Consider the following 17,732-nt stretch of genomic DNA (forward strand, 5'->3'; position numbering starts at 1 on the left):
TACACAGCACGTAAGCGTTCCTTTCGGATTCTTACCCTGATCTGGCTGACTTTGAGGCTGTAGGTCTCAAGCCTTACAACCAGTTAAGGGCTTTTTAAAGAAATGGGCCACAGTCGGTCCGGGAAAAAAAATGGAAGCCGCACTGTAGCGCAAGGTCTCTGGAAGGGGACGTCTGTTTCAGGGAGCCACGTGGTGATGGAACCCGAAGAGCTGGCACGCAGTTTAGGGCCACTAGGAGGAAACGCCGGCGGTGGTCGGTTTGGGAATTTGGGGACTCGTCTGCACGGGAGACTGAGGCAGACGGATAAACTGCGCAGGTGGTCTCCGTTTCTTCCGGAAGAAAATTCCCACGGTCACCTCGCGAGCGTGGAAACCTGTAACCGCGGCGGACGCACGCCGGCGAGCGCGCGGGCGGCGCCGACGGAGGCGGGGCGAGGGCGGGGCCTGCTCTCGGCGCTGAACGGCTGCTGCAGCCGCGAAGAGAGCCCGAGCGAGCCTCTCGGCTTTCCCGCGCGGCGCCGCCTCCTACTGCGCCTCCGCCTCCTCCTCTGCTCCGCTGCCGGCTTCCTCCTCCTCTGCCCGCCGCCCGTCAGCCCGCTCGCCGGCCGGCCCCGTTATGGCGACTCGCAGCCCCAGCGTTGTGGTGAGTAGCTTGGCTCGCTAGCCCCTCCAGGCCCTGGCCCACGCGGCCGGCGGCAGGGCAGCGGCGGCGGCGGCTGGGCCCTGGGGCGCGGGGCCCGCGGTGCGCTCTGGGGCCAGGGTGGCCCGGGGAACCCCGGGGGCGGGGGCGCTCACAGGTTCTCCCGTTGGGCTTTATGTCACCCGAGAGCGACAGGGAAGAAGGAATGGCGGGGTTCGGAGTGGGTCCCGCCTGGGGAGAGCCCTGGCCGAGAGGGCTGCGTGTGGGTAGGGAAGGTGGAAATGGCGTTGTGGTTGACATGTGCCGCCCGCGAGCGTGCCGTGGGGAGGGGCCGATTGGGCAGTGCCGGCGCGGGGTGCGGGTGTGGGGGCCGTCCTCTGAGAGGCCCTCCTCTGGAAGTTTGGAGCTGGTGCCGAGGTCCTCAGGGCACCTCTGCGTGCTGGCCTATTGGGCCAGCATGTGGGCACTGGGCTTTGCATGGACTTCTGCAGATGCTATAATTCATGTTTGTGGGAATGCGCAGTCCCTTCTTGAGTCCTCACCGCAGCTCCCGCAGTGGCAACCAGGCCTGTTTCACCCGCGAGGACACGGGTGAAAAAGGCAGGTCAGTTTCCCACGGCCCGAGGTAGCTGGGCCTTGAACTGAGATAAGATTGGATCCCTGTCCCGTGCGTTCCGACACTGCGGACAAGAAAAATTGGCGAATGTGGTCCTTACCTTCAAGGACGTTCCTCCCACCAGCAGCCTTGGTGTCTTATCTCCACCCTCATTGGTTCTGTTTCTGGAGCTAGCCAAGCTGTTGTTCCTGCTCCCCAACCTCTCTGATCCTTGCTTGCTAAAAACGTCCCGCCCCCTGCCAGTTCAATGCCTCAACCCGCTTTATTATGCTTATTGTCTTAGCACTCGCCTGATTACGTGTTGATGGCCTCTCTCAGGAAAACTTTGCTAGGGCAGGAGTCACCGGTGTTAACTCCAGCCCCATCGCAAGTGTCTGGCTTGTAGGAAGTTTTCAGCAGTGGTGTGTAGAATGAATAAATTAAATAATTAACCTCTTGAGCCCTAAGGAAGACAGGATTGCATTTCATGTTAGGGGTTGTGGCTTAAGGTGGAGTCAGGCTTAAGGCGTTGTGGCTTTGGGGATATTTACTAGCTCTGTGGCCTTGGGCAACTGACTTCACCTCTCCAGGCTTGAATTTTCTTAGGTACATCTGAGGTGCTGGCTACTTTGGGGTGTTACTGAAAGGATTATGAACAGTTTATGTGAGTAAACAACCCTTGCATGGCCCCTTCTTGGGAATAGTAATGATGGCTATCACTGTGACAGCTCTAACAGCGCTCTGATTATTACCATTTTATATCATCATTTTATATCTTTGATGCCTCAGAGGGGTTACAGACATATGCTAGGTCACTCAGTAAGAGAAAGATCTCTGACTCAAACCTAAATCTCTAAAGAGCCTGTGCATTTAAATGGTTTACTAAAAGTAGGTACTCAAAAATGCTAATGGCTGTTGCATTAGGCAGTTAGATAGATGCTTTTAGCTTTGGGATATGATGCCTGTCCCATTATACAGTGAAGTAATTATTATTGCTAGCACTGGCAGTTTTCTTGTTTTTTGACAACAGTATTTTTTTTTCTTTTTCTTTTTCTTTTTTTGGCAGGCAGAGTTAGTGAGAAAGAGAGGCAGAGAGAAAGGTCTTCCTTTTTCTGTTGGTTCACTCCCCCAAATGGCCGCCACGGCCGGTGCGCTGTGCCTATCCGAAGCCAGGAGCCAGGTGCCTCTCCTGGTCTCCCATGCGGGTGCAGGGCCCAAGGACTTGGGCCATCCTCCACTGCCCTCCCAGGCCACAGCAGAGAGCTGGACTGGAAGAGGAGCAACCGGGACAGAATCTGGCGCTCCAACTGGGACTAGAACCCAGGGTGCCAGCGCCGCAGGCGGAGGATTAGCCAAGTGAGCCACAGCGCTGGCCGACAACAATATTTTTTTTAAAGATTTATTTATTTATTTGAAAGTCAGAGTTACACAGAGAGAGGAGAGGCAGAGAGAGCGAGATCTTCCATCCGCTGGTTCACTCCCCAGATGGTCACATCGGCTGGAGCTGTGCTGATCCAAAGCCAGGAGTCAAGAACTTCTTCTGGGTCTCCCACGCATGTTCTACTGCTTTCCCAGGCCATAGCAGAGAGCCGTATTGGAAGTGGAGCAGCCGGGACTTGAACCAGCACCTGTATGGGATGCTGGCACTGCAGGCAGTGGCATTACCTACTATGCCACAGCGTTGGCCCCTGGCAGTTTTCTTTCAACATAAATATATTATGATTTTAGTTAGCAAGTTCCTGTTCCTTTAAAAATTTTTTTCTTCCACCTAAAGTGTTAGCAATAACACCTAAAAAGTGCTTACTTTGTGCTAATTACTGTTGTAAGCTCTTCACATGCATTAACTGACTTGATCTTTTTTGAAAAAGTGTACAACTCAAAGGTTAAGTAAATTGCCCATGATCTTCCCACAATGCTAGGATTTGAACCTAATTTATCTGCCCCCAGATTCTGCTCCTAACTGCTTCTAAATTTTGAAGTTAGTAGTGACAGTAGTAGATGTTTATCAGATATTTCCTATGTCTTAGGCATCGAGATAAATATTTTGCAGAGATTATCTAATGTAAATGCCCTAAAGTTGCTTAACCGGTACCCTATTAGGTAGATAAACCTAGTACGACCTTGGAGGCAGTTAGGTGAAGTAATTTTAACTTGCCCATGAGCACATAGATGAAATTGACCCCTAGATCTGCCTGATAAAACTCATGCTGCTTTGTAACTATCATTTGAAACTGCCAGAGTAAACATGGACTCATTTGAACTAAGAAAAAGCTTCTGGATTTTTGCAGTTAATGTGAAACATCAGACGTTCTTTATGTGGGTATAATGTCTTCTAAATATCAGGATGGTAGTGCTGGACATGTAATCCTGTACTAATAGAACTTAAATCTTAGCCCACCAATATTTTTTACAGAATTGACAAAATGATGCATTTTTGGGGGGTTCATGCCCATATCATTGATATCAACAGTTTAAACTGATAGTCTGTAGGTATAGACCAAAATTATTCTTGTAACCACTAAGAAATGGAGCGATTCAGTTTGCAGTTTTTGGTTTTGTTTTGTTTTTGCTTTCTGTGTGAAGTACTGTGGCAGACATACTAAAGACTCATCCTATTTGTTTTCTGATCATTGTTTGTTTCTGGGTATTGTGAAAAGTAGGAAAAGGACCAAGGAGATCAGCATAGAAGAGGTGTCTTGGAGTTTTCTGTCAGTTTTCTGGAGTTCCTTAGGCAGTAACTGGACCATGTTATTACTCGCCCTGGTAGTAAAGAGATGCTAAAGTGTGCTAGTGTACATTTTCTGTAATTTTATATTGTGTGGATTCAGTAAGATTTATGTGCTGTAAAAGTGTAAGTCACCACCATTAGCATCAATATTGACACTCAATTCTTAATTTCCTCCCAGTGGCTACCAGATTAATAACATTTACAATAATAATTTGCAAAAATAATAAGAATTCAGACAAATGCTTCAAATTACCATGGAGCTATTCAGTGTTATGCTTCTGATACAATTTTTTTCTGTCCAAAGTAAACATGCCTGTTATTCCACTGTACGCGATAACAGAGGAAAGATGGTAGTGTTGGGTGAATTGACATCCTTGCACATATAGCATTACGTGCCCATTTGCCTAGAATGGGTGATAAATTTTTTTTTTTTTTTTTTTTTTTTTTTTTTGACAGGCAGAGTGGACAGTGAGAGAGAGAGACAGAGAGAAAGGTCTTCCTTTGCCGTTGGTTCACCCTCCAATGGCCGCCGCGGCCGGCGCGCTGCGGCCGGCGCACCGCGCTGATCCGATGGCAGGAGCCAGGAGCCAGGTGCTTTTCCTGGTCTCCCATGGGGTGCAGGGCCCAAGCACCTGGGCCATCCTCCACTGCACTCCCTGGCCACAGCAGAGGGCTGGCCTGGAAGAGGGGCAACCGGGACAGAATCCGGCGCCCCGACCGGGACTAGAACCCGGTGTGCCGGCGCCGCTAGGCGGAGGATTAGCCTAGTGAGCCGCGGCGCCGGCTTTGGGTGATAAATTTATCCCTGTGTTGAGTAGTCGAGAATGCTTGTTTTAATTCTTTTTTTTAATTAATTAATTTATTTGAAAGTCAGAGTTACACAGAGAGAGGAGAGGCAGAGAGAGAGGTCTTCCATCTGATGTTTCACTCCCTAATTGGCCGCAACGGCCAGAGCTGCAGTGATCCAAAGCCAGGAGCCAGGAGCTTCTTCTGGGTCTCCCACGTGGGTGCAGGGGCCCAAGGACTTGGGCCATCTTCTACTGCTTTCCCAGGCCATAGCAGAGAGCTGGATTGGAAGTGGAGCAGCCAGGTCTGGAACTGGCACCCATATGGGATGCTGGCGCTTCAGGCTGGGGCGTTAACCCTCTGCGCTACAGTGCCAGCCCCTGTTTTAATTCTTATAATAGCTTTAACTCTTAGAAAAGGAAGCAAGCAAGCTTTATATGTACTTCTGAGACTGATACAAAATAGGAAGACGCACGTAATACTGGCATGTTTTCATATTTAGGAATATCTTCATCAATAATTCGTCATTTTGCTTTTATGATATCCTGAGTTATCACAAATTATCCCAAGGGGGTGGCATATTATCTACTTTGATGTTTTTTGACAATTTACTGCATCTGAATATAAAAGATAAAAAGTATATCACCTAGTGATTTCTGCCCATTCTCAAAGCCTGCAAATGTTTGTTACTGGGAATGAGATCAAATACCTTTTTTTTTAATCTGTTGTATATCTTTATTCACAGCTGTTTTTATGACTCATTTCTATTTAGTCTTGTTGGGACTGAAGCAGTCCTAGTCACAGGTGATGTATTGATGTTGCAAGTGTTGTTTTAGCTCAGATTAATTTCCTCGCTTACTGTGATTTTAGATAATATACCTTTGTAATTAGAAATATGTGTCAACCACAGTTTTTTTAATATATGAAAGTCATTATTACAGATGTGATACACATAATTATTCAGAATTTGCAAAGCCAGTTTTACTGGAAAGTAAAATTACTTAAATGATTCATTTATTAATTTATTTGAAAGGCACAGCCATAGAGAAAGAGGGAGGGACAGACAGAGATCTTCCATCTGCTGGTTCACTCCTGAGGGCTGGTTCACTCCTAGGGCTGGTTCACTCCTAGGGCTGGGCCAGGCTGAAGCCAGGAGCCTGGAACTCCATTCTGATCTCTCACATGGGTGGCAGGGGCCCACGCACTGGGCCATCTTCCACTGTTTGCTAAGCACAGTAGCAGGAAGCTGGATGAGAGGAGTTCCAACACTCTGATATGGGATGCCAGTGTTGCGAGTGGCAGCTTACACTGCTGCTCCACAATGCTGATCCCATTTCAGTAATTTATGATTGCAAAAGTATTGATTTTGATTTGAGACAAAAGGTAGAAAAGTATCTGCATACTTTTTTTGTTGATAAGTATAAAGGTTCGGATTTGAGATCTGTGTTCTAGAGCTCTGAGTAGATATAGTAAGATTTCTAAACTAGTAAATTTAAGTAACTCAGAGGTATTCAACCTGTTCGGAATGATTACAACTGAAGTTCCTGTTTATTGAATTTTATCTGCTTTATGGTCCAGGTGCAAGTGAGGCTTCTGAGTCAGAGTTTGTGTTCTTTCTTAACACTACCATACCACTTTACCTGTATTTTTTATGGCAGTTTATATACATGCCATCTGCTATACTGTGAGCTCAATGAGGGTGGTTCTGTCAACTTTATCTAATTCTCTCTAGTACATGCCATACAACATGGTAAGTTCCAAGAACTATCTGAGTAGTAGTAATAAGAATACAGATTCTGAATGGTGTCCTTACCTTTTTAAAATTGGTATTCTAACATTTTAATGTTTATTTATTTTCATGTACTTGAAAGGGAAAGAGAGAGAAATAGATATCTTCCATGTACTCCCCAAATATTTGTAATAATCAGGGCTGAGTCAGGCTGAAGCCAGAAGCCCAGATCTCCATCTGTGTTTCCCATGTGGATGGCAGGGCCCAAAACATTTGAGCCATCATCTGCATTAGCAGGAAACTAGATTGGGAGTGGAATACTTGGAACTTGAAATGGGACTCTGATATGTGATGTGGGTATCCCAAGGGGGACCCTAACCTGTGCTGTGCCATAGCACCTACCCCAGCATTCTAATATGTGATCACTAAATATGAATTAGGAGGGCTTGACTTTTTGTTAGATATAAAATTCAGGAAAGTTGATGTTGGTGCCTTTTCACTATTTAAAAAAAATTTTTTTTATTTGAAAGAGTTACAGAGAGGTAGAGACAGAGAGAGGTCTTCCATCCACTGGTTAACTCCCTAATTGGCTGCAACGGCTGGAACTGCACTGATCGGAAGCCAGGAGCCAGGAGCCAGTAGCTTCCTCCGGGTCTCCCACGTGGGTGCAGGAGCCCAAGGACTTGGGCCATCTTCTACTGCAATCCCTGGCCATAGCAGAGAGCTGGATCTGAAGAAGAGCAGCTGTGACTAGAACCGGCGCCCATATGGGATCCTGGCACTTCAGGCCAGGGCTTTAACCTGCTGCGCCACAGTGCCGGCGCCAAGCTTTTTCACTATTTTAATGAATGTCTTCTTATTTAACTTTGAATTTTGATGCATTTTGAACATCCATAAGTAGACGACAGCATTATGAATCCACATGTACTCCATGCCCAGTTCTGACAACTATCCATCTGTAATTAGTAATATATTTCTTAAGTTGGGACCCAGATAAAATCCATTTCATTTATGTATAATGAATTATAACAAACTTGTGAATTCGTGTCAAATACTTGATAAAATTTTTATGAATTTTTGTTTTTGCCTTTTGGGAAGAAATTGTGTTTACATGCTTTTTATGCTTCAAATAGCAAACCATAAATTTTCCCCAAAAACCCAAAATAAAACCTAGGATTCAATTTAAAAAGAGAAACTCTTTGACATTAAATGTGACATATAAATCTAGTTCTGCTGGAAATCAAATTTTTTGTATTCAGTGTTAATTTGGTATGTTGACAGAACTAGAGTCCAAGAATACAAACGGGTAAGTAGGGATGTACTCCAAAATAGGAATTCTAGACGATTCTTAGCGTCCAGGATGAACTCTGGGCAGAATTCACACTGGCTTTGATAGAAACAAACAAGACTCTTAAGTTCTGAGGCTGCCTGAAGAACCTGTAGGCAGGCCGTGAGCCATTTTGACAAATGCAGTAGTCTTTGCAAGTGTGCATTTCAGAGTCCTGGGTGGGTCCTGGTTTGTGCTTGTGGCAGAGACAATGAGTAACTGGATGGAAGGGGTGAGTAAGCTTTAGGGAAGTCATTTTTGGCACCCTGAATTTTCTTGATTTTTAAGAGTGCATTTTCATTTTTGTTTGATGATAAGAAAGATATTCTGATGAGCCAACATTAATGTTTATGTTTCATGTTATAAGATATAGCAAGGTCTATCTTTTCCCAAAACTTGAATTAAATTTCAATTTATAAAATTTGTAGAAACAGTACTTGCTCATTGTAAGGTATTCTTGGAACGCTCCTGTAGGTGACTCAGATGTCCTGTTTCCATTCTTTTCGTAGTAAATGTGTTCTGAAATAAGTATGATGTGGATGTTTAACAGATGCATTAGCACTTAATCTTAGAAGATCTGGCATAATCTTTTTTTCTTAGGATAGAACGCTTTTCTTCTTATGAAAGTAATGCTTTTTTAAAAAGTCAGTGTTGATTCTGGGCTGCTGCTGAGCACTGCACAGCACCTCCATCACCAAGACCAGTGCACACGGCCATGTCCTGCTCTATTGACCTGCAAAGTGTCATAGCCCACGTGCACAGGCGGCCAGTGTAGTTAGTGCACAGTACTACCTGCCCTACCTGATAATGCATAAAACTCAACCATAATCTGAGAACTCAAAATGGAGCTTTCAGGACTGAAAGAGAGACAACATATCCACTTTAAATCTCTGAGGAGTAAAAGCTTCAAAATTTAATTGGATTCAATATAAATCTTAAATACATGTTTTAAAGATTCATAGAAAGTTAGGCTACTTGCAGCTAATACCATGCTAACTGAAAAAAATGTTCAGTAGGTATTAACTAATACCTGAAGATTTAATTATGCTTTAAAAGCTAAAGCTTATATCAGCCTCTTTAATGTGGCTTGAAAGTTATTTAGTCTTAAATATAATCTGATATAGAATATTATAATTCTTTCTAGCTTAATTTTTGAATAAACCTTGAATATAATGGTAAGTGGGAATTTTAAATTAGTTAATAAAAGTTACACTGACGATGAAGAAATATTAAAGTGTAGAAAGTGGCAGGTACCCAGTTCTTACCATCATTTGTATATTCTTCCATACCCACCTACCTATCCTTCTTTCCATTTTTTCTTTTCCTTTATCTTTTTGTCAGTTTTTTGTTTGTGTATTTCTTTTCATTTAGTGTATCTTTTAAAATTTCTTCATACTTTTATGTACATATAAAAACACACTGCCAAAGATAATTTATAAGAAAAACCATTGAATTTTTTTAAAAAGTAACATATTCATTGAAGAAAAACTGGCATATAATCAGTGTAACTCCCCTCCCAAATATTATAGCTTTTATGATTTTGCTATATTCTTCTTTTCCTATGATGTGTATAGGTGTACAGGTACCACATCATCAGTATTATCAGGGACTGGACATACCAAAACAACCAAGCTATAATCCAACACAGTCTTGCAATGTGTACTAAGGTCTCATGAATTGATTGTAATAATCTCAGACTTCTAGGAGTTTGATTTTTTTGAGTGATCAATTAGCTTTTGCTGGTGGATTTGAGTATAGAGATGGATTTGGATGAGGTACAGCAATTTACTTGTTTAGTGTGATAGACTACAGTGTATTGAAATTTTTATACTAATTTCCAGACATACTCAGCAGTGGAGAGAATAGGATAATGAACTCCCATATACTTATCACCCATATTTAAAATATTATCAAGGTTTTGCCATATTTGTCTTAGCTATTTAAAATTTTTCTTTTTCTCTTTTTGACATAAAGGAAATTCTATGTCACGTGATTTTTACTTCTGTATTCTTGACTATTCATCTCTAAGACATGTTTTCTTATATAACTAATTCATTATAATACCTACAGAGTTAACAAAGTTGACATTATCTCATATCTTAATTTCCTTTGGTAGACTTAAAATTTTTGTTTTGTTTTGTTTTTCATTTAAAGCCAATCAAATGTATCCTGTAATGCCTTCATTGAAACAACTATTTCTTTTTCAGATTAGTGATGATGAACCGGGTTATGACCTAGATTTATTTTGTATACCTAATCATTACGTCGAGGACTTGGAAAGGGTGTTTATTCCTCATGGACTCATTATGGACAGGTTAGTAATATTTTAAGTTGAAGTTTTATATTTTTTTCTTTTATTAATTTTAGGTGTTAGCAGCTGTTCTGAATAATTGATATTTCAACATAAACTAGGCCAAATTGTTAAGTAATAGATGCCTTCTATTTGTAAAGTCCTCTTTATTGAAAAAGAGATGGGGTTCTTATTAATTACCCAGTATAACTCAAGGTATAGTGGAACTCTGTAGAGAGTAGAAAAAAGTAAGCATTGAAGGGAGGTTGGAGGAATGAACTGTAGACTTTGATTTCTTGGTCCTAAACAGCAGGGTAATGAGCTGGGGCTAAATCCCCTGAAGGCAGTGTCAGATTTTGCCTATTACAAACATATAATTTGAAAATTTCCCCTCAGATGAATTACAGTGAAAACCCATACTTGATATTTGAATACGTGCCTTGTGTGTCTGGCTATTCTGTGTGTTTTTTTTTTTCTAATTACAATGCCAGCATGTTTGTGTTGTAAAACATTCTGAATAATGTGGAGTAAAGTGCTCTCCTCAGCTTCCTGTAAGTGTTCCCTCCTTGGACACTGGCTATGCACATATATTGTATGCAAATATAGATACAGACATATCTATTTAAACACATGGGTACATACTGTCCTGTAGTTCTAACATTCATTGGATTTTTAAAATTTTTTTAAATTTTTATTTATTTATTTATTTATTTATTTTTGACAGGCAGAGTGGACAGTGAGAGAGACAGACAGAGAGAAAGGTCTTCCTTTTTTTCCATTGGTTCACCCCACAATGGCCGCTGCGCTGCGGCCGGTGCACTGCGCTGATCCAAAGCCAGGAGCCAGGTGCTTCTCCTGGTCTCTCCCATGCTGGTGCAGGGCCCAAGGAACTGGGCCATCCTCCACTGCACTCCCAGGCCACAGTAGAGAGCTGGACTGGGAAGAGGAGCAACCGGGACTAGAATCCGGTGTGCTGGCGCCGCAGGTGGAGGATTAGCCTATTGAGCCATGGCGCTGGCCATTTATTGGATTTTTTTTAATATGATTACATCTAGAGCTGTCTGTTAAAAGTTACATAGCATTCCATATTATGATTTTACCGTAACATCATTTATACGTTCTACACATTTTGGCATTTGCTCATCTTTATCCGTGTGGAAATTCTAAGTCAAAGGAAAAGTGTTCATTGAGTATTTTGGCATTGCCAATTTATCCTTCAAAATGATGTATCATTTTCTACTCCCAGTGATATTGGAGAGTGTCTTTTTCCTCATGATCTCTCCTTATGTTAGTTATTATCAAAGATGCATTATTCAGAATTTGCTAATCTAATAGGAGAAATTGGCATCTTATTTTTATTTGCATGTAAAAAATTAATGATAGATATTATGCTATACCTGGTTTTTGAAGGCATACAATTTTAATTTAATTTTATGAAGCAAGGACACACTTCATGGACACAAAGGATGTGAAGTTTAGAGTTTAGTGTTTATGAGCTAGCTGTGTGTTATAGTTTAAACACATGGAACTTTGTGTTTAATTCCTGATTTTGTTTCTGTAGGACTGAAAGGCTTGCTCGAGATGTGATGAAGGAGATGGGAGGCCATCACATTGTAGCCCTCTGTGTGCTCAAGGGGGGCTATAAGTTCTTTGCTGACCTGCTGGATTATATTAAAGCCCTGAATAGAAATAGTGATAGATCCATTCCTATGACTGTAGATTTTATCAGACTGAAGAGCTACTGTGTAAGTATATTTAATATGCTCCTTTTTAAAACTGTAGAAACTATAGTTTTCCTGTTTTCATTCTTTAAGATTGATGTATTTATATGCTTGAAAGGCAGTTCACAGAGAGAGAGGCGGGAAGAGGCAGAGAGAAATCTCTCATCTGCTAGTTCACTCCCCAAATGGCTACAAAAGCCAAGTCTGGGCCAGTCCAAAGCTAGGAGCATGGAACTCTATCTGAATAGTCTCCAACGTAGGTGACAGGGACCCAAGCCCTTGGACCATCTTCCAGTGCTTTCCTAGAAACATTAACAGAGAGCAGAATCGGAAATGGAGCAGCCAAGACTTGAACCAGCTTGAATTAAAGACTTTTTTTTTCTTTTTGACAGGCAGAGTGGACAGTGAGAGAGAGATAGAGAGAAAGGTCTTCCTTTGCCGTTGCTTCACCCTCCAATGGCCACTGCGGCCGGCACGCTGCGGCTGGCGCACCGCGCTGACTCGAAGCCAGGAGCCAGGTACTTCCTCCTGGTCTCCCATGGGGTGCAGGGCCCAAGCACTATGGGCCATCCTCCACTGCACTCCTGGGCCACAGCAGAGAGCTGGCCTGGAAAAGGGGCAAGCGGGACAGAATCCAGCGCCCCGACCGGGACTAGAACGTGGTGTGCTGGTGCCGCAAGGCGGAGGATTAGCCTATTGAGCTGCGGCGCCGGCTGAATTAAAGACTTTTTAAATACAGAATTTGAATTTTTACTCAACAGAATTTATTGACTGATGATTTACACCAGAACTCAATTCTAATCAGTGCAGCTGCTGGCCAGCCTTTGACAAGAGTCAGAGCGTGTGCTTTATAGTTCATGGTATGGATTTATCTTTTTGGTCTTCTTTAACACCCTCATCACCCCCCCAGCACCCACAAATTTGGAGATTTGGAAAGAATGTTGTTTCTTTGGAAAGCAAAGATGAGCCCCAAAATAGAGGGAGTTTATCTTTACTGTTTTCATTTTTTAGAAGTATTTCGTAGTTGTAAGAGAAGTTTGGAGTAGTAGAAACACTGACATTTTATTTCTGTTTTGTACTTTTAGGTTTCTCTTTGATGACTTTTCTACTTTTTTTCTTCATTTCATTCAAAAGTCAGGGAGGGAGACAGAAAGACAGATCTGCTTTCTGCCAGTTCACTCCCCAAATGCCCACAACAATCAGGGCTGGGCTGGGCCGAACCCATTAACTGGGATTTCAATCCAGGTCTCACATCTAGGTGGCAGGGACTCAAGTACTCAAATCTGCTGCCTTGCAGGGTGTACTTTAACAAGGAAGCAGGATGAGAAGCCGAGGATTTGAAGCAGGTGCTCTGAAAAGGCATGTGGCCCTTCTGAGAGATGACTTAACCACTGAGCCAAATGCCCACCTCTCTACTTTTAGTTGTTTTTTTTTTTTAAGTTCTTAGAGTATTAAGTTTAGAGCTCCTCAGCTGATAAAACGCATGAAGTAGTAAACATAAGTAAAACATACTTTGTTAATTTTCATTTAGAGAAAAATATATTTTATGTCAAGTTCTTTGTAGATTTACTATTGAACAGTAGAGATTAAGAAAACTATCCAGATACTATATACTGATTTGAAATAACTTTTCTAGCCTGTTTAATAATTCAAGAGCTTGGGGCTGGCATTGTGGCATAGTGAGTAAAGCCACTGCCTGCAGTGCTGGCATCCCATATGGGCACCAGTTCGAGTCCTCGCTGCTCCACTTCCGATCCAGCTCCCTGCTAATGCACTTGGGAAAGCAGCGGAAGATGGCCCAAGTGTTTGGGCCCCTGCCATCCATGGGGGAGACCCAGAAGAAGCTCCTGGCTCCTGGCTTCAGTGTGACCCACCCCTGGCCTTTGTAGGCATTAGGGAAGTGAACCAGCAAATGGAAGATTGATCTCTCTCTCTCTCTCTATCTCTGCCTTTCAAGTAAATAAAATAAACCTTTAAAAACATAATTCAAAAGCTTATCATGGAAGACATTCACATGCATATAAAATTCCAGGCAGCTTAATTTGATAAAAGCATAAAAAGTAAATTTTAAATTGTTTACAGCATCCAGTAACATTGATATTAGTATGATTTTATGTGCTGATCTTGATCAGTTTGAAACAGTACATTAAAGCTGGCTGATTTATATTAATCCTAAAGAAATGTTCCATGAAGCATTAAATAGTTCCAGATTATATAAGTAATAAGCAATTCAATGTCCACATAGCCATCCATCTTTTTCTTCAAACTAAAAAATACATTTTTCTGGCCGGCGCCGCGGCTCACTAGGCTAATCCTCCGCCTTGCGGCGCCGGCACACCGGGTTCTAGTCCCGGTCAGGGCGCCAGATTCTGTCCCGCTTGCCTCTCTTCCAGGCCAGCTCTCTGCTGTGGCCAGGGAGTGCAGTGGAGGATGGCCCAGGTGCTTGGGCCTTGCACCCCATGGGAGACCAGGATAAGTACCTGACTCCTGCCATCGGATCAGCGTGGCGCGCTGGCCGCAGCGCGCCAGCCACGGTGGCCATTGGAGGGTGAACCAATGGCAAAGGAAGACCTTTCTCTCTGTCTCTCTCTCTCACTGTCCACTCTGCCTGTCAAAAAAATAAAAAAAAAAATAAATAAAAAATACATTTTTCTGATTAAGAGAATACAGTCTTATTATTTGAAAAAAAAAACAGCTGAAGGACATTATAGAGGAATTAAGAATTAAGTCATTCCAAATTCTACCACTCCTTTTTTATTTCTAACACTTTCAAAGAATTTACGCTTGTATACACACACACACATATACACATTAGAGTTTATAAACTCTTTTTTACAAAGATTTATTTATTTATTTGAAAGGCAGAGTTAGGGAGGGAGAGAGAGAGATCGATCTTCCATCCACTGGCTCGCTCCTCAAATGGCCACAATGGCCAGGTCTGGGCCAAGCTGAAGCCAGGAGCCCAGAGTTCCATTCGGGTCTCCTGTGTGGATGGCAGTGTAGTTCAAGTAATTGGACCATCTTCCACTGTTTTCCCAGGCACATTAGCCTGGAGCTGGATTGGAAGTGGAGCAGCCAGGACTCGAACTTGTGCTCATATGGGATGCCAGCATTATAGGCAGCAGTTTAACCTGCTGCACCACAGAGCTGCCACCTTTTATTTGCATATTTGCCTAGTGCCTAGATGGAACAGCCCAGGGATTTCAAATACCGTATTTCATTAAAGATGTCACTGATTTTAGGATTTACTACTGGGGTAAGCATTTGGTGCAGTGATTCAGATGCTACTTGAGGCCGGCGCCACGGCTCACTAGGCTAATCCTCCGCCTTGTGGCGCCGGCACACCAGGTTCTAGTCCCGGTCGGGGCACCGGATTCTGTCCCGCTTGCCCCTCTTCCAGGCCAGCTCTCTGCTGTGGCCCAGGAGTGCAGTGGAGGATGGCCCAAGTCCTTGGGCCCTGCACCCCATGGGAGACCAGGAGAAGCACCTGGCTCCTGCCATCGGATCAGCACAGTGCGCCGGCCGCAGCATGCCGGCCGTGGCGGCCATTGGAGGGTGAAGCAACGGCAAAGGAAGACCTTTCTCTCTGTCTCTCTCTCTCACTATCCACTCTGCCTGGCAAAAAAAAAAAAAAAAAGATGCTACTTGAGAAGCCTGCATCCCACTTCAGAGCAACTGAGTTCAAGTCACTGTCTGCTTCCCATCCACCTTCCTGCTAGTGCTAATACTACCATTAGCTTCCCGCTGATGACAGGCAGGAGATGATGGCTGAAGTACTTGGGTCCTTACTATCCATGTGGGAGACCTAGATGAAGTTTTGGGCTCTTGGTTTCAGCCTGGCCAGCCCCAGCTGTCAGGCATTTGCTGAGTGAGCCAGAAGGTAAGAATATCAATCTCCCTCTCCTTCTCTCTCTCTCTGCATTTCAAATAAATAAAAAATAAAATTTACAAAAGACTTACTGTTTTTTGCATTGCTGAAGAAGAACACTTCCAGTTATAGTTGTGTAGTGTCATCAGTTGTAATATGTCGATTTCACAAGTATTGAAGTGTGAATGTGCGTCTTGGAACAGTGAAATACAGTATTATATGTTCAGTGATCTTTTCTGCCATTAAGATTCTTTGATATTCAGAAAAATCAATTAATATGCAAATGTATTCCCTCTATTGCAAGATCATTTCAATATTGTAGTAAAATTTTTTTCTAAAACCGTTTAAGACTTGGGAGGAAAAGTTGTTAGACAAGTACATTTTTATAAGAATGTTTTTATGTGGGCCTTAAGCGAAGGGTAAATTAGCCTGGTTATGGTATATGTAGACTAAATGGCTGATATTAAGATGAAATTGCTCTTAGGACTTGGCAATCTTAGAGAACACTTTTTTCCTAGTTACAAATGATCCTTGTTTACACTTAAGAACAATGAGGCATAGAGAGATTAAAGGACTTGTCTAAGATCAGACAGGTCTTTGATTTGAACCTAGGTGTTAATTCTGTGCAGAACTTACGGTTTTACTTGGGAAAGTAAAACTAACTGACATAGATCTAACTGACATAGATCCTCTAATATGTGTTTCCTATTATTTCTTCATTCTCTGTTAATCAGAAGTTTTGTATGCAAGCAGTTCATTTTCCCACTTGGGGATTTTTCCTTTGTTGCAGTTAGGATTCATAAAGGTCTAACTTTCATTCTTGATCTTGATAGTTGCTCTTTAGGCTATCTGTTTAGCATTGTCAAAGGTACAATTCATCAACTTGCTTTGAGTGAGCATATTCAATTAAAGAAAAATGCAGCAGATTGGAGTAGCTTCTTGGTATACACAATGATGTTGTAAGATCCATATTGATAGTAAGAAGGTTGCTAAAGCAAAGCAAATTAATACATTTGTCAACTCACATAGTTAACCTTTTTTCCTTTGTTTCGGTGGCAAGAACATTAAGCCTACTCATTTAGCATAAATCTCAAGTACAGTACAACTTTATTACCTATAGACTTCATGCTGTATATTAGATCTTTAGGCATGTTCTCTATCCTACATATCTACTTCTTTGTATCCTCTGTCCTACACCTTCACATTTCCTCACCAACTCTCATAGTTTCCTTTGTGCCTTTTTTAAACTTATGTTTACCAGTTTTAATAAAGGGTACATTTCCTTGAGAAGGGGGGACTTCAAAAAGTTTGTGGAAAAATTTGGGGGCAGGTTTTGTGGCATCACAAGTAAAGCCACCTGCCATGCTGGTTCATGTCCTGGCTGCTCCACTTCCAATCTGGCTCCCTGTTAATGGCCTGGGAAGGCAGCAGGGGATGGCCCACTGCTTGGGCCCCTGCCACCCATGTGGCAGACTGGAAAGAAGCTCCTGGCTCCTGGTTTCAGCCTGGCCTGGGCTCAGCCTCAGCTTCAGTCATTGTGGCTGGCTGGGGAGTGAACCAGAGAATGGAAAACCTCTCTCTGTCTCTTCCCTCTCTCTGTAGCTCTGAGTTCCAAATAAATAACCTTTTTTAAAAAAAGATTGTTTATTTTGTTGCAAAAAATTTTGAAGCCGCATAATGTGTTCATAATGATGCATTTTCTATGAACTTTTTGAAGACCCCTCATAGTAAAGGATACAGGTGAATATCCAGATGAGATGCATGACAGGGAAAGGGTGCAGAGTTTCATTGCCCTTTCTGGGTCTGCCACACTCCCAGCACCTCCATGTGTTCAGCAACCCAGAATCTACCCTCCTAAATAGAGTCTCCTAAAGAGACATTTCTAAGAGATCAGTAGCTTTTAGCTTGACCTTTATCTCTGTTATTAGTCATTTGCTTTGAGCTTTGCTTTTCTTTCCAGAATAGTTAAAATTAAATGTAAGTACACCTCTTTGATGTTGATACTAGAATAGCTAGAGCTTATCTTCTGTAAATCTGTCTCTATATAT

At 42.6% G+C, this 17,732-nt stretch overlaps 1 protein-coding gene across 1 annotated transcript in view; it reads left to right on the forward strand.

Annotated features, from left to right (window-relative positions):
- Positions 1 to 462: 462 nt before the first annotated feature.
- Positions 463 to 17,732, forward strand: part of HPRT1 (hypoxanthine phosphoribosyltransferase 1) — a 45,438-nt gene continuing 28,168 nt past the window's right edge. Inside the window, 3 exon segments of the mRNA NM_001105671.1 lie at positions 463 to 643; positions 10,013 to 10,119; positions 11,657 to 11,840. Of these exon segments, the coding sequence (NP_001099141.1) occupies positions 617 to 643; positions 10,013 to 10,119; positions 11,657 to 11,840 (318 nt within the window). The 5' untranslated portion in view covers positions 463 to 616.

Source organism: Oryctolagus cuniculus, chromosome X (assembly GCF_964237555.1).
Source record: "Oryctolagus cuniculus chromosome X, mOryCun1.1, whole genome shotgun sequence".
Taxonomy (NCBI): domain Eukaryota; kingdom Metazoa; phylum Chordata; class Mammalia; order Lagomorpha; family Leporidae; genus Oryctolagus; species Oryctolagus cuniculus.